At 43.4% G+C, this 24,009-nt stretch overlaps 1 protein-coding gene across 2 annotated transcripts in view; it reads right to left on the bottom strand.

The window, feature by feature from the left end:
* The window catches only part of LOC124613921 (cell division cycle and apoptosis regulator protein 1-like), a 262,218-nt gene that overhangs the window by 100,827 nt on the left and 137,382 nt on the right, over positions 1-24,009 (bottom strand). For both annotated transcript variants that reach the window (XM_047142677.1, XM_047142683.1), the window contains exon 10: positions 23,571-23,860. In XM_047142677.1, the coding sequence (XP_046998633.1) occupies positions 23,571-23,860 (290 nt within the window). The remainder of the gene's footprint in view (positions 1-23,570; positions 23,861-24,009) is intronic.

The raw sequence follows: 24,009 nt of genomic DNA, 5'->3' as shown, positions 1-24,009 counted from the left end.
CAGAGAGACACTATAAACAGAAGAGAGTAAAACATGAGAGCAGATTACTGTAGCTGGCCAAGCATGAGAATAAAAAGGGAAAGCCAGCCACTCTGCAGCACATTAAAACCTCCAAAGCACTAAGGTGGAGGACATAGAGGGACAAAGGACATGCGCTAAAACCTAAATAGAAGTATAAAACCCACTCTCACGGATAAAACGTAAAACTAAAGCTGCTGTGGAGGCATTGTTGCCCAACACCGAAGGCAGGGTGCTGGGAAAGTTAAAAGTCTGCCGCAGAGCAGCTAAAAGTGGGCAGTCCAGAAAGAGGTGGACGACTGTCATTTGGGAGCCACAGTAACACTGAGGTGGATCCTCGTGACGGAGTAGGTAACCATGCGTTAGCCAATGCGGAGCTGGCAGAGGACAACTGATTCCCCGCGAGAGGCCTGCATGGAAGACTTCCACACATTCACAGTCTCCTTAATGACACGCAGTTTGTTGTGCGTGCTGTAATGCCATTCCATCTCCCAAAGTTGGAAAACCCTGCGGTGTAAGACAGAATGCTGATCAGCTTCAGAGATGCCTATCTCCAGACGCGGTTTCCGCATTGCCTGTTTGGCCAGCCTGTCGGCAAGTTCGTTGCCGGTGATTCCGACTAGTCCTGGGATCCACACAACCACCACGGAATGGCAGGACTGTCCCAGGGCATAGATGGACTCCTGAACAAACGCTACCAGAGGGTGGCGGGGGTAGCACTGGTCGATAGCTTGTAGGCTGCTCAATGAGTCAGTGCACAGGAGAAATGACTCGCCAGGGCATGAGCGGATGTACTCAAGAGCACAAGATATGGCCGCCAGCTGTGCAGTGAAAACATTGCAGCCAACTGGCAAAGAGTGCTGCTTGCTGCGGCTGAGGTGTAAACCATGGATGCGTACATGAACGGAACACAAGTAGAGGTGGTAAAGAGAAGGACTTCAGTTCGGAGAGAAGGTACCGCATGCAAGCCGCAATCTTTAGCCCCGATCTGGGCCGCCAATGCGGGAGATGGACTGCCGCAGGCGCGGAAAAGGAGACGGTAATTCAGATGCTCAGGGGAACTATGAATGTGTGCTGCGTAACTGGCGAGCAGTTGCGCACACCTGATCTGCAGTGGAGGGACACCGGCCTCAACCAGCACACTGGCCACCGGAATCGTCCTAAAAGCTCCTGTCCCTAATCAAACCCCACAGTGGTACACAGGGTCAAGTAAATGCAATGCTAAAGGCACTGCCGAACCATAAACCACACTCCCACAGTCAATTTGAGATTGGACAAGGGCTCTGTAGAGCTGCAGCTGCGTAGAGCAGTCTGCACCCCAATTGGTATTGCTCAGGCAACGGAGGGCATTGAGTTGCTGCCAGCACTTCCGCTTAAGCTGACGAAGATGAGGAAGCCAAGTCAATCAAGTGTCGAAAACCACTCCTAAGAACTGATATGTCTCCACTACAGTGAGTGGATTGTTATTAAGGTAAAGTGCGGGTTCCGGATGAATGGTACGACACCGACAGAAGTGCATGACACACAACTTTGCGGCTGAAAACTGGAAGCCATGGGCTAGAGCCCATGACTGTGCCTTGTGGATGGCTCCCTGGAGGCACTGCTCAGCAACAACAGTACTGGAGCAGCAGTACGAAATGCAGAGGTCGTCTGCACATAGAGAAGGTGAGATGGAGGGCCCGACAGCTGCTGCTAGACCGTTAATGGCCTCTAAAAAGAGAGAGACACTCATCAATACAGAGCCCTGCGGGACTTCATTCTCCCGGATATGGATGGAACTATGGGAGTCACCAACTTCGACATGGAAAGTACGGAGTGACAGGAATTTTGGATAAAAATCGGGAGTGGTCCCCGGAGACCACACATATACAATGTGGCAAGGATATGATGTCGCCAAGTCGTGTCGTATGCTTTATGTAAGTCAAAAAAGATGGCAATCAGGTGTCACCATCTGGAAAAGGCTGTTCGGATGGCAGACTCGATGGACAGAAAATTATCAGTGGTAGAGCGACCCTGGCGGAAGCCACCTTGACATGGAGCCAGCAAGCCATGTGACTCCAGGACCCAACCCAACCGCCGACATATCATACATTCCAGCAGCTTACAAAGATTGTTGGTGAGGCTGTTGGGCCGAAAGCTATCCACATCAAGCGGGTTTTTACCGTGTTGAGCAACGGAATGATGGTGCTCTCCCGCCATTGCAATGGAAAGACGCCATCGCACTAGATCCGGTTGAAGATAACGAGAAGATGTCACTGGTAGTCAGATGAGAGATGTTTAATAATCTGGTTGTGGATGTGATCAGGTCCAGAAGCTGTGTCGGGGCGATCTGCAAGGGCACTGAGGAGCTCCCACTCTGTAAATGGGGTGTTATAGGATTCACTGCAGCGTGTAGTGAATGAGAGGACGTTCCCTTCCAGCCGCTGTTTGAGTGTGCGAAAGGCTGGTGGATAATTCTCCATTGCAGAGGCTCGAGCAAAGTGCTCGGCAATCATGTTTGTGTCAGTACATAACTTGCCATTTATGGTAACACCAGGGACAGATGTTGGGGCCTGGTACCCAAAAAGACGTTTGATCTTTGCCCAGACTTGGGAAGGTGGCGTGTGGCACCCAATGGTGGAGACGTACCTCTACCAACACTCCTTCTTCTGTTGTTTGATAAGGCAGAAAACACAGGCATGGACCCATTTAAAGACTATGAGGAGCTCCAGGGAAGGGTGCCACTTATGCTGCTGTAGAGCTCGCCGATGCTCCTTAATTGCTTCAGCGATTTCAGGTGACCACCAAGGGACTGCCTTACGCCTCGGGCTCCCTAAAGAGCGAGGGATCACGTTTTCTGCCGCAGAAACAATTGTGCTAGTCACCTGCTCAACCATCACATCGATGTTATTGTGTGGGGGAGATTAAGCGGTGACAGGAGAGGTGAAAGTTCCCCAGTCCGCCTTGTTCAAAGCGCATCTGGGCAGGTGTCCGTGCGCTTGACACTGGGGCAGAGACAGGAAGATGGGGAAGTGGTCACTACCACACAGGTCGTTATGTGCTCTCCGGTGGATAGATGGGTGAAGTCCCGGGGTGTAAATTGATAAATCAATGGCTGAGTAACTATCATGAGCCACAATGAAATGTGTGGCGGCCCCAGTATTTAAGAGGCAGAGGTCAAATTGCGACAGTAAAGTTTCGACACCTCTGCCTTGGCTAGTAAGCCTGGTACCCCCCCCCCCCCCCCCCCCCCACAAGGGGTTATAGGCATTAAAATCTCCCAGAAGTAGGAAGGGTTTAGGGAGTTGATCAACCAATGCAGCTAATACATTCAGGGGTACTGCACCATCTGGAGGAAGATATACATTGCAGACAGTTATTTCCTGCACTGTCCTTATTCTGACAGCCACAGCTTCAAGAAGGGTTTGAAGGGGTACATGTTCACTACAGACCAAGTTTAGGACATAAACGCAAACTCCACCTGACACTCAATTATAGTCACTATGGTTCCTGTAATATCCCTTATAGCTGTGGAGGGCAGGGGTTCGCATTGGTGGGAACCAAGTTTCCTGGAGGGCAAGCAGATAGCAAGTGTAAAGCTTTACAGTTGACTTAGCTCAGCCAGGCGGTGGAAAAAAGTGCCGCAATTCCACTTGAGGATGGTATCATGAGACTGAGAAGGCATGGGACATTCAATGAGGCAGTTTACGCCTCAGAGTCACCTGCTGCCACTGATTTATTGCCTGGGCAGTCTACATCCATTGTGTCTCGGGGTATGGCGAGATCTAGGTCCTCAGTGGATGCCAAAATCTCCACCCCATCCGCAGCCGCAGAGCCTGTAGGTAACGGTGGTGTGGGTGCCACCGCGATTTCCATGGTTTTAGGGGTTTTCTTTTTGGATTTCTCTCGCTGCTCCTTGCGTTTCCCTGGCTGGGAGGATTTCATTGGCTCTGTCTCCAGGACTGAGGATGAGTGTGAAGCCCTACGACCAGCTGCTTTTGGGCTCTTCAACGACTGCCGGGTGTTGTCTTTCCCACTAGAAGAAACCTGGGAAAAGAGTGACCCAAGGGGCCCCTTCCTAGTGAGAGAAGTCGAAGAAGACTTATGCTTCTCTGGCTTAGAAGTGGGGACGGACATCCCCCATCCCCGAAGGTTGGGGGGGGGGGGGGGGGTTGTTGCTCCCGAAGCAGGTGGTGCAGGAGCAATAGGGAGGGAGATGCCAATCACCATCAAGGGGGCAGGTGTCACTCTGAGAGGTGACCTGGGTTGGCGGAGCAGATGGCGCCAGAACTGTTGTAGTGGCGGCGTAAGACAATTTCATACACACAGGATGCAGGTGTTCAAATTTTCTCTTAGCCTCAGTGTAGGTCAGTCTGTTCAGGGTCTTGTGCTCCATGATTTTCCTTTCTTTCTGGAGAATCCTGCAGTCAGGCAAGCAAGGCGAGTGGTGCTCTCCGCAGTTGACACAGATGGGAGGCGGGGCACATGGAGTATTGGGATGTGATGAGCGTCCGCAAATTCGGCATGTGATGTTGGAGGTACATTGGGAACACATATGGTTGAACTTCCAGCACTTAAAGCACCGCATGGGGGAGGGATATAGGGCTTTACATCATGCCGGTAGAGCATCACCTTGACCTTCTCGGGCAATGTATTACCCTCAACGGCCAAGACGAAGGCACCTGACTATCCTTCGGACCCCAGTGGACACGCCGGACAAAATGTACACCTCATCGCTCTAAACTGGTGCGCAGCTCATTGTCAGACTGCAAAAGAAGGTCTCTGTGAAATATGATACCCTGGACTATATTTAAGCTCTTATGGGGCGTGATGGTTGCAGAAACATCCCCCAGCTTGTCAAAAGCGAGTAACTCCCATGACTGGGCAGAGGATGATGTTTTGATCAAGACTGACCCAGATCTCATTTTGGACAAGCCCTCCACCTCCCCAAACTTGTCCTCTAAATGCTCAACAAAAGCTGAGGCTTCATCATCATGAAAGATCCCCCCTCAGCTCTTGAGCATACAAGGTACTGGGGCGAATAAGATCCGCTGCCATCCTTAGCCTTACGTTCCTCCCATGGTGTCGCCAGGGAGGGGAACGATCTAGGGTCGTACTCCTGTGCGTTGAATTGAGCTCATTATCACTTAGAGACTGGTGGTGTTTCACCACCAGCAAGAGATGATGGACTACGCTTCATTGCATGTCATCCACCCTGATGCCACCCACTCCGACCAGGGGCCCTCCCCACGAGCACCACCTAGCCGCAGCAAAGGCCACCTGGCAGGATGGCCATTGCCGCAAGTCCTGATGCTCCAAGGGGATGGGCATATACCCCTTGGCATACGTAGGGAGATAGCGGTGCAGGCATCAGTAGAGCTATCCCTGTGCGATCAGTGGGCTACAACCAACAGGGTACATGGCAGCCCCACCACAACGGACTGGCTACCATGCTGGATATCAGGTGCAAAGGAATCCACGGTCATTGTTGATGCAGAAATCGACACTGCATAGTGCATGGTGGAAAACACAACCAGGAAGGTGTCCTCGTCTAAGAGATGGAGAATGGGCAGGGCTGCAATGTGATGACAAGAAAGTGGGCTAAAGATCTCAATGCACGATGGACACGGTGCACCTTGTAAGGCATCCTTCCCCAATTGGCCCCTCTTTGGGAAAATTTTGAAGAATGGAGGTCAAACCCTACAGGGGACCATCACATAAAGGCTGAAACATGTCAAACTCCTTTTAGTCACCTCATACGACAGGCAGGAATACCTCGGGCCTATTCTAACCCCCGAACCTGCAGGGAGGGAGACATTAAGTCAAGGAGATGGAGCAGCAGTGCTGTAGCAGCAGATTCCGGTGCTGGCATTTACACAGACCCATGTACACATGCCGTGCCACTGTCATCTAGATCAGCAGAGGCACTGTGTGTTCTTCGGCAGAATAAAAGTCAATTCCAAACTCTTTCAATCATCGTGGAGGGTTACATCCCCTGAGCCCAGCAGGTCATAACAATTTGGTGTCAGAATGGTTGTTTCGCTTCCCAACACAAGTTGTATAGGAAATTGTTCGTTTGTGTCTAACACTACAGTTTGGTGTGGGAGTTGTTGTTGAGTGAGGCAGCAGCACTTGATGAGGGTTTGGTGGTTTCACCTTAAGACATTGTGGTATAGTGAGTCACGTTTTATTTGTATTATTTTTCAGACGTCAGAGTTAACTGTGTGAGCTAGAGTACGATTTGTTTACAGTTACTTTTGTAAAACCACAGGAACCTGTGGAGTTATCTTTGTTTAAAGGTTCTGGTGGACATTATAATTTAGTGTTAGTGAGGCGTCCATTTTGTAATTTGTCTGTGCAAAATTTCCTATGTCTCAGAATTGTAGCAGCTGTCGAACTGTGGAGGTGAACTGTCTGGCTACTAGCTATACTACATGTAGATGGGTGAAGATTCGCCAGAAGAATTAATTTGTGGTTAGATTTTTGTGTGTGGGTGATTAAACAGGAGGTTTTTTCAACAGCTGAATTAAGATAGAAGTAAAGTACGCAAAATGGTGGAGACACGTGCTACTACTATCATGGAAGCAGTTGCTGTTTCAGCTCAGTGAGTGCATGGGTTAATAAAGGAACTGGAGCATGAGAGGCAGAGAAATTTCTTAAGTTAGAAGCTGGGAAAGCGAGTCAGGTTCAGCTGCAATTGGTGTCAGATGAAAAATAAATCTGGATAGCGTGTGCCTTCTGTTCCATATGAACAGGCAGTGGTGACATTAATTAATCCCTTCTTGGGCAAGGTAATGGCAAACATGACAATTTTTATTAAGGATGTTAGGGACGCAGAGGAAGCACATAGGTGGTTAGATGATACAATCCTGCATGTTGCTGATATGTGGTTGGCAGAGGATGGCAAAACATATGTTGTATACCATGAGACCTTGAATGAAGCACAAACATTTCGGAAGTGGGCCGCTGGACTGTGCCAACAGTGCCATGCAAGTGCTATGAGTCCACGGAAGCATTCTTGGATAGAATCCGCAAACAGAATGCAGATACATATGTACAGACCCAGAATGCAGAAGCTAATAGGGTGTTATTGCTAGAGGAGGAAATACAGCTGTGGGCATTTTTGTGTGTGGTATGTCCGCAGAGCTGCACAAATAGAAAAACCAGAGGACCTAGTGTAAGGTCTTGGATCTCAACACATATAGAGGAGGTGGATATTACAACAAAGCAACAATGGATCATCAGGTGCTGACTTATGGAATCAGGTATTATAGACATACTATGCATGTAGCAGAGGGGGCCACCAGGATTCTGATTGTTGAAGTAGGAAATGTGCAAAACAATGGTGAGGGAAGCAGCTGTAAAACACGAACAGGAGTGTTGTGGCCATCAGAAGACAGTCCCAGACAGACCGCATTGCTGCACAAGTTAGTACACAGATGGAACGCTACTTAGTGGGCAAGGCAAGGGGCAGAAAACAGAGGCTTTTAATAGACACAGGGGCAGCCAGCCTCTGCTCTCTGGGTGATGTTGTCCAACAGACAGCCCATTGCCTTCTGGAAGGGTGGAGCCAGGATGCGATCTCGTGGCCTGCTGTGTCCAACAGAGTCCTCTATCACCAACTAAGCCACTCTCGGTGGACAAATGGAGCTGTTGAGGCTCTACTGCAATGATGGTTGCTGGCTGTTATCCTCTGGCACTCTACACAGTGACCAATATTAGTGCTTGAGGGCGTAGCCAGCCACACTCTAAGAGGATAGGTACAGGGTTTCTGGCTCAGCCATGACACCCAGGCAAGGATGAGAACTGTTCAATCATGGAGACAGAGTGCCTGGGTGCCACAGCAGCATATTCTGGTGCTGATGTTTGTGCTGACACAAACCACACTGCCATTATCTGGACCAGCAGAGGCACTGGGTATTTTTCAGTGGCTGGGTGGTCATAACACAGCTATTAAAATCAATCCCAATTACACTGCACAGGAAGCTCAAAAAGTATCCGGTACAACTGATTCTCTGGCATAGTTTAAGCGTAGCCATCCATCTGTGTGGATAGGTGGTTCATTGTAATTTGCCCTTAAGACTGCTGTGCAGCAGTTGCAGTACAGATGCTAGGCAATAGGGCTGCTTTCACGTGTGTCCCTACCCCGAATGGACGTGAAACGTCACTGGTAGGGCTGGATAGGAGGTGGTGGGTAGATGTATGGTAAGATCTTGTACTGGGATTTCCATATGGATAGGATTCATGCAACAGAGAACTGGGAGCAGGACTAGTGCAGACTGACAAAGACATTATGAAGGTGGTTGGTAAAATCATTAGTGATGGACAAGAAGGAGAAGGATAATGGAGTTGATATTCTTCACTTTAGGACATAATGAGAGGTACTTGTAACCCTGATGGAGAAAATTCAGTTGTTTCATCTCTATGTGCTATTGCGTGGTCAATGGATGACTTGGGGGGGGGGGGGGATGATGACCATACAGACAGGAACTCTCCATCAACATATTCTTTGTTTCCACCCCTATTCCCTTCCTGCCTCCTCCAGCCCACATCTCGATTAGTTTCTGTCTTCGAACTGCCGATACCCCTCCTTAGCTACTACTTTTATCCTCCACTCTGACTCACACTTATCTTCCATTTTTCTTTCTCATACTCTGAATCTTCCAGTACTGTTTTCTTTCTCTGCTAGTGGTTTCCTCCCTTGACTTCTTGCACAGGTGCAAACCATCTCCACTATGTAGTCCTGTCAGCTCCACAGTGGCACAATCCCTGCTAATTCATTTCCCTATTGCTCCTCACTTTCTCCACCTCGTGTCTCACCGATATCACCAATATATCTCTGACCTGAAAATAATACTTGTCCCAGTCAGTGACTGTATTTGTTTGAACTTTGATGTTTGTGCTTGTCAGCACTCTTAATGAGGACATTGAAAACTCAGCTAGTAATATTCATTTCCTACATGTAAGCGTGCTGCTGAATGTTGAACACCTCTTCTTTGCAGCAAGTAGTGATCTAAGCACATACTGTAGATCTATCTTTATACTGTGTGCTGAATTTTCCACCAACTGATGTTTTATTTAATGCTTGCCCGGTCTCTGTTTCAAATTAGACCTGTTAAACTGCTCTGGAAGCTTTCTGTTGGGTTGGGTTGTTTTCGGAAGGAGACCAGACAGCGAGGTCATTGGTCTCATCTCATTAGGGAAGGATGGGGAAGGAAGTCGGCCATGCCCTTTCAAAGGAACCATCCCGGCATTTGCCTGGAGCGATTTAGGGAAATCACGGAAAACCTAAATCAGGATGGCCGGACGCGGGATAAGCTTTCTGTTGCCAATTATTCATAGAAGAATGTAAGCAAGCAAATAACAAATCCTGTAAGCTTTTCCATGGATGTATGGTTGTGCATGATTTAGAAAGATAACAGAAAAGCATCACTTTATTTCTCTCTGCTTCAACAGACTTAGAATTTCAATAGAGAGATTGCACATAGTTTTCTCTATTGGTACCCTTTGCAAACACAAAATTTTGTTCCAGAGTGGTTCTGTAACATCCACATGGATTATGCATCCCTGTAAGTTCTCACTCTGATAGCAAACGGAGGCATTGTTCTTTGGTACAAAATTCCTTACACTCTGATTAAATACTCTAAGACTACAATAATTTTTAGACTGTCCACATCTTTTATATGAAGTTTATGATCTGCTTTTACCAGTCAATTCCAATTCTGCAAATTTGTGGTAGGCTCCTTTAAGCTGAAAGAAAGACTAACACTGTCAACTATGGTAATCAGATAGGTACTGTTTCAGTTATATGTAACAGTTTCAATAATGAATTGGGCAAATATCGTGTCTTTCAAAATGGATATCTGGATTTTAAGGCTTTGAACCATTTATTACATTCAACTCACAATTACAAAAAAATACATCAAATGACAGGGCAACTCAAATAGTTTTGTTTGTACAGTTGTGCGCATGCACAAACACCGATTCCTTTGTCCTACATTAGAAAGCACTAGTAGCAAAGAGGGCAATTAGTGAACAGAAAGCTTTTTCTGTTTTACAGTTTTCAAGGACTGAATCTGTTGTTACAGTGCAATGTGCGTTCCATATTTAGTTCCATTATAACCTTCCAAGTGACAATAACATCAACGGATGGTTTCATCAGTTTAAGACACCTGCTATCTTTGCAAAGGGAAGAGTACAGGATGCCCAGTAGTGTCCGAAGAACATGTTAAATGAGTCGGAGTGTCTTTCACACATAGCCCCAAGAAATCGGTTTGGAAGGCTAGTTGTGAATTAGCAATTCCAGTGACGTCTGTATGGAAATTTTTAAGGAGATTCTTACAATTACATACTTATTGTTTGCAGCTGTTACATTGTTACAAGTACTAAAGCCTACAGACTATTGTTTGAGTGCCAACTTTTCAAACAAAATGTCACTACATGACTATGACGAAGATTTTCTGGATTGTATCATCTTTAACAATGAATCGACATTTCACCTAAATTGAAAACACACAATGTGTGCATCTGGGGATAAGCAAATCCCCAAGAGATGATACAGTTGCAATGAGACTCCACTAAATTTAATGTTTTCTTGCCATATCCCAGCGCAAAATTTATGAGCCTTTCTTTTTCGGTGAAGCAACTGTAATTGGTGTTTCTTATCTTGATGTATTAAAACTAAGGCTCTTTCCTGAATTGGAAGAAGTCAGCTCAAGCAACTTTATTTGGCAGGAAGATGGCGTGCCGTGTCATCCTCATAAATCAGAACGTGGTTGGGCAAACAATGGTGTACCTGACTACTCAATTGCCCACAAGGAGTTGGATGGCAGAACTTGTTTCGCATGGCCCCCCCAAGTTCATTTGATCTGACACTGAGCGATTTTTACCTATGGGGATTCATAAAGGATTATGTGTATGTGCCTCTACTACTAGGTGGTCTACCCAACTTAAGAAACAGAACTTAAGCAGTTATTACAACAATTACTCCTGACATACTGAACAATGTTTGGGAAGAACTTGCCTATCAACTCTATGTGTGCCGTGTGAGGAATGGTGTTCATACTCAACACTTATATGAAAAGCTGTTTGAGGTGCTCTTTCATTTGAAGTATTATTTAGAATTGTAAGATGAATGTAATAAATGCTGCAAAGCCATAAAACCCTGATATTCATTTTGAAACATGAGATAAGTTTTCTGTTTTTGTGTTAAGATACGAGCCATACCAATTATAGTGTGTTGCTGATTTAATTTATATGCAGTGACATGCTCTACAAGCTATTTCATGCAAAGCTGATTCATACATCGAAAGAGTAACACTATTTTCTCAACAATTTTGCAACAAAAAGTGTTACTGACACATGTTACATACAAAATAATGTCTCGATTATGAATTCCTTTCTACAAAGAGCACAGAGCCCAAATAGGGTATTTCAGCTCAGTGAAAGGCTTATGAGACTTGAAATTTTAGTCACCACAACAATTTTTCCTTCAAATACTAAAGCAATAAACATAAGAAGATGCTTATAAGGATCATTTTGATGCTAACTTGTTGATATACACTGCTGTTTATGTATATCAAAAATGTCTCATCTGGTACTGATTCAATGAGGTAATTTTTACAGTTTCCACATATACTCAAGCTACTTTCGACCTCATTCTTTCGGAGCTTCAATATCTTTCTCAAATTTGTTTTACTTTGTTCTTGTTGCTCTGCAAACTACCTTCCTGCATTTCACCTTCTCCACTTGTGATGCTTCCTATGAACTTCTTTCATTAAAAACAAAAAAGCTACAGTGAAACCCCACTTTTACACTTTTAAGGGACCTTAAAAAAAAAAGTGGTGTAAAATGCAGGAAAAAGTAAATGTGGGAAATAACGTTTTAAGCCATAATCTTATATATAGGATACCCCTTTGCATTTTCGCACTTTACGTATGATATATGTACATAACAGGCATCAAAAGACTTGTCAGGGACTTGTTTATTATTTAATAAAGGTTTATTATCTAATAAAAACCGCTGATGTAACTGCAACTGATAACTGTCTGGAAAGTAGGAACATACGTCATAATCAATGTTTTTGAAAGCCCGCAGCTGTCATTCGTTATTTAAATAATGAAATACTGCACTAGTTACGTATTTTTTCATGTTTAGCATGAAGTGTTTCAAGTATTTTTTCTCGTTGTCAAGTGCAAATATGTGCATAGATATTTTGTGTGGTGTTTGAATATGTGTTATTCTGCGTCTCTTGCACTGTAATTCTCTTTTTAAGTTTATCAGGTACTGTTCCTTCTCAGTTGTGTGGAAAACCAAACACATGCAAACTATCACTCATATTGTTTGTTAGTTTAACATCACAAAAAATATGTAAATACTGCACTCAACAACGAGAATAAATTCTCAAAACATGTTTTGTTCAACATGAAAAAAGTATGTAATCATGCTGTGTTTGAACTAAAAACATTTGAGCAATGCAAAGTGAATGACAGTGTCAACTAGCGCTACAAGTGGCCAAACATTGAAACACGCTAAATATGATTAGACAAAGGTGTCGCGACGATCACAACAACCATGAAACTGCATTTGCGAAGTAGAGACAGTTTGGAAATAGTTGTGATTGGTCATGAATCTTTATTTGAACGAACCTAGCTACTCCCATCAGCCAAGTAGAGCTTGACAGCAACGGGAAATACAGCACGAATTGTTCCCACTTTTATACATTTACCAGTTCAAATTCGCTGAGTGCCCTGGCGTCAAGAAACCACGTAGTATTTGTAAACACTGCTGAACGGTCATCTTTTCCTCCAGAAATTTTTTTTTTTGTAATGCGTAAATCGCAGGAAAATTATCAGTATGTTGATGCAAAATAGCATTGTGGACATTGGAAATTTGACGGGAACGATAAAAAATGTCTTAAACGGTGGGAAAATGTTAATTCCGGGAACGTAAAAGCGGGGTTATATTGTAGTCCCACTTTCAACATGGAAAAGATCTTGTTATTGCCTTTACAGCCACTGCCATCCTCGCTTGGTCCATCAACTTTGCTCCACTGTCACAAATTTCCTGATTCCTAAGACTAAATACACTTCTTTAAAACGTCAACAAGGCAGCAAACTATCGTCACTGCTTGCAAAAAACTGAACCATATGTTCCATTAATGCCCTCATTGCCCATTTTCTACCCCTAAAATGATGAATCTTCCTCAAAGTCCCTTCTGTGATCTCTCAAAACGGTACTCCGCTACACATGCAACCCACACAACACTAATTTTCATATGAAATTACACAGTTTCAGAGCATTTACTGGTCTCATACAGACATGACTGTATGCATATATACTGAAATGGTGTACAAAAATTTGTACCAAGGCTGGGAATCGAACCTGGGTTTCCTGCTTACGAGGCAGGTGTGTTAGCCTCTAAGCCACTTCGGCATAGCATTTCACACAACTGCACAGATTACCCTGGCACACCTCTCCCCTCAATCCAAATTTTCAGTGTCTTAAGTGGGAATTTAAAGTAGACCGAGATGTCAGTTAGAATCTGGATCGAGAAGGGAGACATATCAGGGTAATCTGTGCAGTTTTGTGAACTGCTGTGCCAAGGTGGCTTGGTGGCTAATGCACCTGTCTAGTAAGCAGGAGACCTGAGTTTGATTCCCGGCTTTGATTCAAATTTTCACTCGCCACTTCAGTCTATATACATAAAAATTAAATTTCATCTTTATATCATTGCTGTTCACAACTACTCCTGTGCATTATGTCCCTTAAAAGGCCCGGTGCATGACATGTCCCAGTTATGTCACCAACCTCATTCATCCAATGCATCAACTTTGCTGAAATTAAAGCACCCCTTCTATCCTTCAAACCAAGTTTCTCTGAACTGCACTTGTGGGAACTGACCTTTTTACAAGGCATATAGTTCTGTAAACATCCTGGTCTTATTCTCTGCTGGTCGCTATTTTCTACCTTAATCTGTCTGTTGATCCCATACCCACACACCTTCCTAGTTTTGTATGTTTCCCTTCTCTCTCTCTCTCTCTCTCTCTCTCTCTCTCTCTCTCTGTGTGTGTGTGTGTGTGTGTGTGTGTGTGTGTGTGTGTGTGTGTGTGTGTGTGAGAGAGAGAGACAGAGAGAGAGAGAGAGAGAGAGAGAGAGAGAGAGAGAGAGATTGAGCGTGCTGGAAAGAAGTAGGAGAGATTCTTTCCAAAAGCAGTCTACAAAGTTAGATACCAGAAAAAAAGAAACATGCATATTTATATATAATATGGTAAGTATAACAATTTCATGCAAGCAAAATAACTCCTTGAGTCATAATAGTTTTACTGGTGGAATACCGTACTGTGCTCAGTGACCCCAAATTCTTATGCAGTGTAACCTACACTAAAAGCAAAGCAATGTTTTTCTCTCTCTCTCTCTCTCTTTTTTTTTTAAAAAGAGTATTTATAATGCTATACCCAGTTGGATATATACAACGCAAGAGCCATGTCATGAGTTTCCAAGTGATCAAAAATAAACTCCACAAGATTATCATGTTGTTCACGAAGAACGGATCAATGACAACCTAATGCAACAAAAGTCCCAGGGACTATAGGATCCCTGTGGACACATTGCCACTTGTATAAGATAATATTATATGCCAACACTGCATCAGATGGAGCCAGAAAGTGCTTTGTACCATTACTTTTTAGGGTAAATTTGGCTCATCATTACTTTCCCTTCCAATATTTTGGTGGAGAATCTTCCAGACTTTCTCATGGGAAGCTGGTGATCGACTTGTCGGTGTGAAAATGTGTCTCTTCATTTTAAGAGACAAAACTTCATGACTCAAGCTCTACAGGGGATTACAAAGCCCAAAGATCACAAACGAAATAGTTGGCACAACAGTGTCAGTAATGGATAACACTTGTCTGTCAAATATAAAATGTAGGAAGCAGGAATATAAAGTAACAATGCAGTCGTTCAGGAACCTGCAAATCCACAATGATAAGTCTTGTCGTTCACTGTTGAAAATTGTGGCAGATAGCAGAATATCAAGTGGCAAAGTCTCAGAATAGAAACTACTGTGACAGTGAAAATGTGACATGCCAGCATTTCATCTACTGTCTACATGGAAGTCCCACCTCAAAAGGTGTCACATTTTATTTTCTTACCAGTCACTAGGCAGCTTCCTCAGGTTTCTAAAATGGCTCTGATAAAATGAATAATGGTAAGGATTTTGATGTCAGAGCTGATTCATACATATTCTAATTTCTCCCTCTTCTCAGCGATCACAGGCCCTGTAGACCACGCGCTGCATCAACGATCTGCTTCCATCGCCTTGTATCTCTCGCAGCCTCTCTCCAACCTGTGGCAATTCCTAATGCTGCAATGTCCTTTTCTATGTCATCTTTCCACCTTGTACGGGGTCAGCCCAATGGTCTTGTTGCCTGGAGAGATCCTTCAAATGCTTTCTTGGTGATTCTATTGTTTTCCATTCTAGCCACATGTCCAGCCCATTACAGTCTCCTAATTTTTAATTTCTGGATGATAGTGGGTTGCTTCATTAACTGAAATTTCATTGTTTTCTTGAATTCTCCATACACCATTCTCCAACACAGGTCTCCTGATTTTTCTCATTACTTTTCTTTCGAAAACATTCAGTTTTCCTCTTTCATTCTTTGTAAGCATCCAGCTTTCTGAGCCATACAGTACTATGATAGTGTTGTATATCTTCATCTTTGTGGTGATTGACAAAGCTTTACTTTTGAGTGGGTTGCTTGAGTGAGTACAGACATCTTGACCCTGAGGCTATTCTTTCATTGATATCCATTATTATGATATTTTTACTGTTGAAACATGATCCAAGGTATTTAAACTGGAGAACTTTTATGAATTTAGCATGGTGGTCAATTTCAAAGTAAGGATTTGGGTTCATGACTCTACCTATTTTCATATATTTGGTTTTCTCTTGGTTAATCAAAAGCCCCATTTACTGGCACTGTGCCTGAGAGATCTGTACATGTCTTTCAGCTCTTCTTCAGTTTCACTCAGCAACACTATATCATCTACATCTACATCCATACTCCACAAGCCACCTGACGGTGTGTGTGGCGGAGGGTACCCTGAGTACCTCTATCGGTTCTCCGTTCTATTCCAGTCTCGTATTGTTCGTGGAAAGAAGGATTGTCGGTATGCTTCTGTGTGGGCTCTAATCTCTCTGATTTTATCCTCATGGTCTCTTCGTGAGATATACGTAGGAGGGAGCAATATACTTTTTGACTCTTCGGTGAAGGTATGTTCTCGAAACTTTAACAAAAGCCCTTACCGAGCTACTGAGCGTCTCTCCTGCAGAGTCTTCCACTGGAGTTTATCTATCATCTCCATAACGCTTTCGCGATTACTGAATGATCCTGTAACGAAGAGCGCTGCTCTCCGTTGGATCTTCTCTATCTCTTCTATCAACCCTATCTGGTACGGATCCCACACTGCTGAGCAGTATTCAAGCAGTGGGCGAACAAGCGTACTGTAACCTACTTCCTTTTTTTCGGATTGCATTTCCTTAGGATTCTTTCAATGAATCTTAGTCTGGCATCTGCTTTACCGACGATCAACTTTATATGATAATTCCATTTTAAATCACTCCTAATGCGTACTGCCAGATAATTTATGGAATTAACTGCTTCCAGTTGCTGACCTGCTATTTTGTAGCTAAATGATAAGGGATCTATCTTTCTATGTATTCGCAGCACATTACACTTGTCTACATTGAGATTCAATTGCCATTCCCTGCACCATGCGTCAATTCGCTGCAGATCCTCCTGTATTTCAGTACAATTTTCCATTGTTACAACCTCTCGAAACACCACAGCATCATCTGCCAAAAGCCTCAGTGAACTTCCGATGTCATTCACAAGGTCATTTATGTATATTGTGAATAGCAATGGTCCTATGACACTCCCCTGCGGCACACCTGAAATCACTCTCACTTCGGAAGACTTCTCTCCATTGAGAATGACGTGCTGCGTTCTGTTATCTAGGAACTCTTCAATCCAATCACACAATTGGTCTGGTAGTCCATATGCTCTTACTTTGTTCATTAAACGACTGTGGGGAACTGTATCGAACGCCTTGCGGAAGTCAAGAAACACGGCATCTACCTGTGAACCCGTGTCTATGGTCCTCTGAGTCTCGTGGATGAATAGCGCGAGCTAGGTTTCACACGACCGTCTTTTTCGAAACCCATGCTGATTCCTACAGAGTAGATTTCTAGTCTCCAGAAAAGTCATTATACTCGAACATAATACGTGTTCCAAAATTCTACAACAGATCAACGTTAGAGATATAGGTCTATAGTTCTGCACATCTGTTCGATGTCCCTTCTTGAAAATGGGGATGACCTGTGCCCTTCTCCAATCTTTTGGAACGCTACACTCTTCTAGAGACCTACGGTACACCGCTGCAAGAAGGGGGGCAAGTTCCTTCGCGTACTCTGTGTAAAATCGAACTGGTATCCCATCAAGTCCAGCGGCCTTTCCTCTTTTGAGCGATTTTAATTGTTTCTCTATCCCTCTGTCGTCTATTTCTATATCTACCATTTTGTCATCTGTACGACAATCTAGAGAAGGAACTACAGTGCAGTCTTCCTCTGTGAAACAGCTTTGGAAAAAAGACATTTAGTATTTCGGCCTTTAGTCTGTCATCCTCTGTTTCAGTACCATTTTGGTCACGGAGTGTCTGGACATTTTGTTTTGATCCACCTACTGCTTTGACATAAGGCCAAAATTTCTTAGGATTTTCTGCCAAGTCAGTACATAGAACTTTACTTTCGAATTCATTGAATGCCTCTCGCATAGCTCTCCTCACACTACATTTCGCTTCGCGTAATTTTTGTTTGTCTGCAAGGCTTTGGCTATGTTTATGTTTGCTGTGTAGTTCCCTTTGCTTCCGCAGCAGTTTTCTAACTTGGTTGTTGTACCACGGTGGCTCTTTTCCATCTCTTACGATCTTGCTTGGCACATACTCATCTAACGCATACTGTATGATGGTTTTGAAATTTGTCCACTGATCCTCAACACTATCTGTACTTGAGACAAAACTTTTGTGTTGAGCTGTCAGGTACCCTGTAATCTGCTTTTTGTCACTTTTGCTAAACAGAAAAATCTTCCTACCTTTTTCAATATTTCTATTTACGGCTGAAATCATCGATGCCGTAACCGCTTTATGATCGCTGATTCCCTGTTCTGCGTTAACTGTTTCAAATAGTTCGGGTCTGTTTGTCACCATAAGGTCTAATATGTTATCGACACGAGTCGGTTCTCTGTTTAACTGCTCAAGGTAGTTTTCAGATAAAGCACTTAAAAAAATTTCACTGGATTCTTTGTCCCTGCCACCCATTATGAACGTTTGAGCCTCCCAGTCTATATCCGGCAAATTAAAATCTGCATCCAGAACTATAACATGGCGTGGAAATCTACTCGAAATATTTTCCAAATTATCCTTCAGGTGCTCAGCCACAACAGCTGCTGAGCCAGGGGGCCTATAGAGACATCCAATTACCATGTCTGAGCCTGCTTTAACTGTGACCTTCACCCAAATCATTTCACATTTCGGATCTCTGTCAATTTCCTTCGATACTATTGCACTTCTAATCGCTATAAACACACCTCCCCCTTCACTGTCCAGCCTGTCTCTGCAGTATACACTCCAATCTGAGTTTAGGATTTCATTACTGTTTACGTCTGGTTTCAGCCAACTTTCTGTCCCTAGTACCATATGGGCGTTGTGACCGTGTATTAATGAGAGCAGTTCTGGGACCTTTCTATAGATGCTCCTGCAGTTTACTATTAGCACATTAATACTGTTATTCCCTGTTGCATTTTGCCTACTCCTACCTTGCCGCGTCTCAGGAGGAGTCTTGTTGGGCCTAGGGAGGGAATTCTCTAACCTAAAAAACCCCCATGTGCACTCCACATGTATTCCGCTACCCTTGTAGCCGCTTCCGGCGTGTAGTGCACGCCTGACCTATTCAGGGGGACCCTACATTTCTCCACCCAATAGCGGAGGTGGAGAAATTTGCACCCCAGATCTCCGCAGAATCGTCTGAGCCTCTGGTTTAAGCCTTCTACTCGGCTCCAAAGCAGAGGACCGCGATCGGTTCTGGGAACAACACTACAAATAGTTAGCTCTGATTCCACCCTGCGAGCGAGGCTTTCCACCTTCACCAATTCCGCCAACCGCCTGTACGAACTGAGGATGACCTCTGAACCCAGACGGCAGGAGTCATTGGTGCCGACATGAGCAACAATTTGCAGTCGGGTGCACCCAGTGCTCTCTATCGCCGCCGGCAGGGCCTCCTCCACATCTCGGATGAGACCCCCCGGCAAGCAGACAGAGTGAACACTGGCCTTCTTCCCCGATCTTTCCGCTATCTCCCTAAGGGGCTCCATCACCCGCCTAACGTTGGAGCTCCCAATAACTACTGCATAAGCCAGGAGTTATACTTCACTGTGTTCGAATCTGAGACCATTGTATATATGTACATTACTCTCTCGAACCACTTTCTACAGTGCAAGGTTGAAGAGGACACATGAAAGAGCGTCTCCCTGTCCTAAGCCTGTTTTAATTGGAAAGGTGGGGGATATGGATCCTCTGAACTTCACTGCTGCCTGGGAGCCATCCAAGCACGGTTGTATCATCCTAATGATTTTACTGGGTATATTAAATTCTCATAATGTGTTGTAGAGGCGACGTCTGTGGATGCTGTCGTAGGCTCGCTGAAAGTCAATGAAGAGGCAGTGGATTTTTTGTTAAATTTCCAGTATTTCTCAAAAATCTGTCGTATAGTAAACAAATTATCAGTTGTGGAATGGTTTGTTTGAAATCCATGAATAATGTTTTCTGCGTAAGGTTTAAGTTTTTCCAGAATGATCATTGAGAGGATTTTGTATGTTATGTTCAGCAAACTGATTCCTCTGTAATTTCCACATTCCGCTCTGTTTCCTTTCTTGTGTATTCGACAAATTATTGCCGTTTTCCAATTTTCCAGCAGTGTTTCAGTTTTCCAGATCATTGTGATAAGGTTATAAATTTCTTTGTGTGGCTTGCTTCTGACCTCTTTTAACATCTCTGCTGATATCTGGTCCTCACCTGCTGCCTTGTTGTTTTTGAGCTTTTGAATGGTGTGGATCACTTCCTGTTCTGTCATTCTACATTCGCCATTATTAATGCTATCACTCTCAGACATTGTGTCATTGAAGGTTATGTGTGGATCGGTGCAATTTAACATTTCTGAGAAATACTCTTTCCATCTTTCTAGGATATCTTCCAGCTGTGTTAGCATATTTTGCTTTTTATTCTAATTTCCTAAGTTAAAAACAGAACTTAAATAAATAATTTTAAAAAATCTGTCTGTGAAAGAATTGTCAGTTGCAGAACTTTGTGACTTGTTTTGTGGTGGAGTCTTTATGAACACAGTCTGATTTTTATTGGATTACATTATCAGCATACTTCCAAGCAAATGGGAAAGGATGAGCTGCTATGACAAAATGCAAGTTGTACATCTCTTAGGTGATGGAATCTAATTTTCTACAAGTGTATCAATTTTTTTTTCTTTTACACTAGTGCTGCAGTTCATTTACTGCAATCTTGTTGGAAGTGGCAAGCAGGCTTTATGAAATGTACCACTTTTGGAAATTCAGATATAATTTCAAGCCTATGACATCTTTGGAACGTTGATTCTGCAGTCAAGTTCTAACCTTGTCAACCTCCAGCCACGTGAAACCACCTGCTCACCAAAAGGTGTACTATGTGTCCTTGAAGGCTTACACTTCATTGCCCGGCATTTTGTCATGTATAATCAATTTGAAAGATGCAACATTTGTCTCTAAAGCAGTGTGGGTATTCAGTTTCTCAGGCAGCTCTATGTTTATTTGTACTCAACATGAACATTCTCTCCTTGATACATAAGTTTTATCTGTTACTGTGTAGCTATAACAACTATGACATCTAGATGACACAAACGAGCCCCCCCCCCCTTCCCTCCCCATGAAGTATAGCTTGAATTACAATAGGAATTAGTCACCAATTTTCTTTGGTAGTGTTTGGTGAGGAAGAGGAAGTTATGATGGCCAGATGCGTGCCAAAAAAACAATGGAATAGTCTATCTGCCGGGAAAATTTCAAAAATACTGTTTATGATGTGCAAATATATGCATTTACTCACCTCACCTATGTATTATTTTACAACAGAGATGTAATGAATGTAAGATAAAAATCACCCACAATTGCTATTATTTTATCATTTTCATCTACACAATAATACTTTGGACTGTTAGTAAAAAGTTATCAAAATTTGTATTATATAGTACACAAATGGGTGGAAGTATAGTGAAAGACTAAGTGTGTTTTACCACAGTTTTCAATAGCTAATACGCCAAATAGCTTCTTATCATTGTTGATGGTCACTACTCTATCATCACATATACACTGATGAGCCAAGACATTATAACCACCTGCTTAATAGCTTGTTTGGCCACTTTTGGAATGAAATACATACTGATTCTGCATATTAGGGATCCAACAATTTGTTGGTAGGTTTGTGGACGTATGTGGTTTTAGATGTTTACATACAGGTCGTGTAATTCATATAAATAATAAAGGGCCGCTGATTTGCTTACCCAGTGATGGTGCCCAATAGCGACCCCGATGGGTTCCATATAATTTACATCATGTGAATTTGGTCACCGAGACGTGACCAGCAACCTAGGGTAGCAAAAGTGTGACCCACACAAAAAGCCATCCCATTTCCACAGATTGATGATCAATTCCCGACGTTCTGTCTCTGCTGCAATAACAACTGATGATGTTGCTGGGTTGACATGTGAACACATAGGGGTGGTTCGCTGGAGAGCTCCAGGTTCAACAATATGCGATGAATGGCATGCTATGAAACACTTGTGCATGCACCAGCATTGAGTTCTTTCAGTAGAGATGCCACAGGTCATCATCCATCCATCCTACTTCACAGAGCAAACATGCCTCGAAACCCCACATTCTATGAAGAGTCGTGGATGCCCACCCATTTAGCACCTAGTGGTAGTTTCCTGCCTCTTTCCATAGACCCTCATGACACTAGCACATGCAACATTCAACCAGTTTCACCATTTTTGAGATACTCATTCACAGGCTCTATGTGATAATAATCTGATCTTTGTCAAAGTCATTTAACTAAATAGATTTCCCCATTTGCAGCCCATATTCTCACTGAGGTGATCCCCTGCCTGAATCTGCTCCACTTACATACTTTTGTTTACCGCGTAATGTGCCCGCAACGCCACTGTGTGGCGTCCAAGGTTGTGGTGTGTAGTGGCCATAATGTTTTGGCTTATCAGTGTACATGAGGCTGAAATTTCTCAATGATTAACATGAAGAGCATTTCATGTCACTTAAACATGCATCAATGTATGACAGGTTAATGAAGTGTTTATTAAAGATGATTCAGACAAGGAACAAGCATAAGATGCTATTAAAATAACTACACATTAAATGATGATGAGAAAATGTAGATGTTTTAAGTTGCTACTGTTCTGAATGACCATGTGGGGGAGCAGACATAACATACATAACATTAAAAGACTGTCATGTGAATGGAGACAGTCTGGAATTTCAGTATCAAGGTCTCATCTTCATCCTACTCAAACAAAGCCTTCAAATGTCAAGAATAACAGAAAACCCTCAAATACTGATGACAGATCCTGGAGTAACATCTTTGTTATATCATGCTGGCTCTAAAGTGACAAGGGAAGGCAAGTCAACAGAAAAGGGGACCACTGGAGTCATCAGCTTATGACCACATACCACTTTTTATCAAGCAGTTTTTACCACCACAAAGACTTACGCAGGAGATTCTACCCAAGGCAGAAACAAAGTGGCACTAGAAAAACTATTTTTATGTGTGCTTACATTCAGCATTCTGTTTTGGAAATATCTGGAGAGTGTACAAGTCATTATTTCAAGCTGTCTTTATCACTCTTATCCATGGTAATAAACAAATAATGCGTAAGATGTAGAAGTGCTTGTTTCAATACCTCACTTTTAATAATTAACATTTTAATAGTCAGTGGAGGGCTAAGAGATAAACTAAAATGAGAAACGACTGAATATAATAGTGTATTTGTCAGGCTTGCTCCAGTCGTATAAGCCTGCAATGTGTGTGTGTGTGTGTGTGTGTGTGTGTGTGTGTGTGTGTGTGTGGTTTTTGGGAAAAAGGGGGGGGGTGCAGTCCTTGCTTTAAAAGGTTCTTGTATCTTACCCTCCAATCTGCAGCTGTTTTCCTCTATTCAGATGCAGGACTGAAAAACTACAAAGCAATCTCATGGCACATACCTTTCCTCTCTGTTGTACATCTCTTGCAGTCTGTTGCACTGAGAATAAATCAAGTAGTTTCTTTCTTGTTTTACTTTTCTTACCCTTGTGAGCAATGGTAGCAATAACGAATTAAATTGCAGGAGTTACAAAAAGTACCACATCTTACTAGACATGTGTCCTATCACAGTTCAGTGCCCAAAACAAAAAGAATGAAATGGTAGAACTTACCACTGAGTGCAACTGCTGAGATTGACGCCAGTAAGAGCCTGACACGTACGGATGGCTGTACGAATGAGAACTGCAGGGTCCTTGTCAGGATTGGGACCATCGAGTGATGGGCTCCATGGACCACCTACTGCCATAGTTTCATTCTTCCCACGAAGTCCAACAAGGAAATTGATGAGCCGTGTTGGGTGTACAAAATCACGCCCATCATCTGAGTCCTTGTCTTTTTCTTCTGCAAGTTGACAGCATTTGCGGTACACCTCTTCCATCAATGGCATACTCATTAACATCACCTGCACAAGATAATGTTTATTAATTTTAGGCATGAAGTGGGTCGTGAGAGAGGTTTTATTAGATGAGACTAGAATTATGTAGAAACATCTGGGGAAGTCCATAGTGCTGAAAAAGCTCTTGACATATGATGGATTTGAAAAGAAGAGAA

The sequence above is a fragment of the Schistocerca americana genome, chromosome 1 (assembly GCF_021461395.2).
Source record: "Schistocerca americana isolate TAMUIC-IGC-003095 chromosome 1, iqSchAmer2.1, whole genome shotgun sequence".
Lineage (NCBI taxonomy): Eukaryota > Metazoa > Arthropoda > Insecta > Orthoptera > Acrididae > Schistocerca > Schistocerca americana.
Note: the sequence above shows the minus strand (reverse complement) of the source record. Positions and strands in the feature narration are given on the sequence as shown.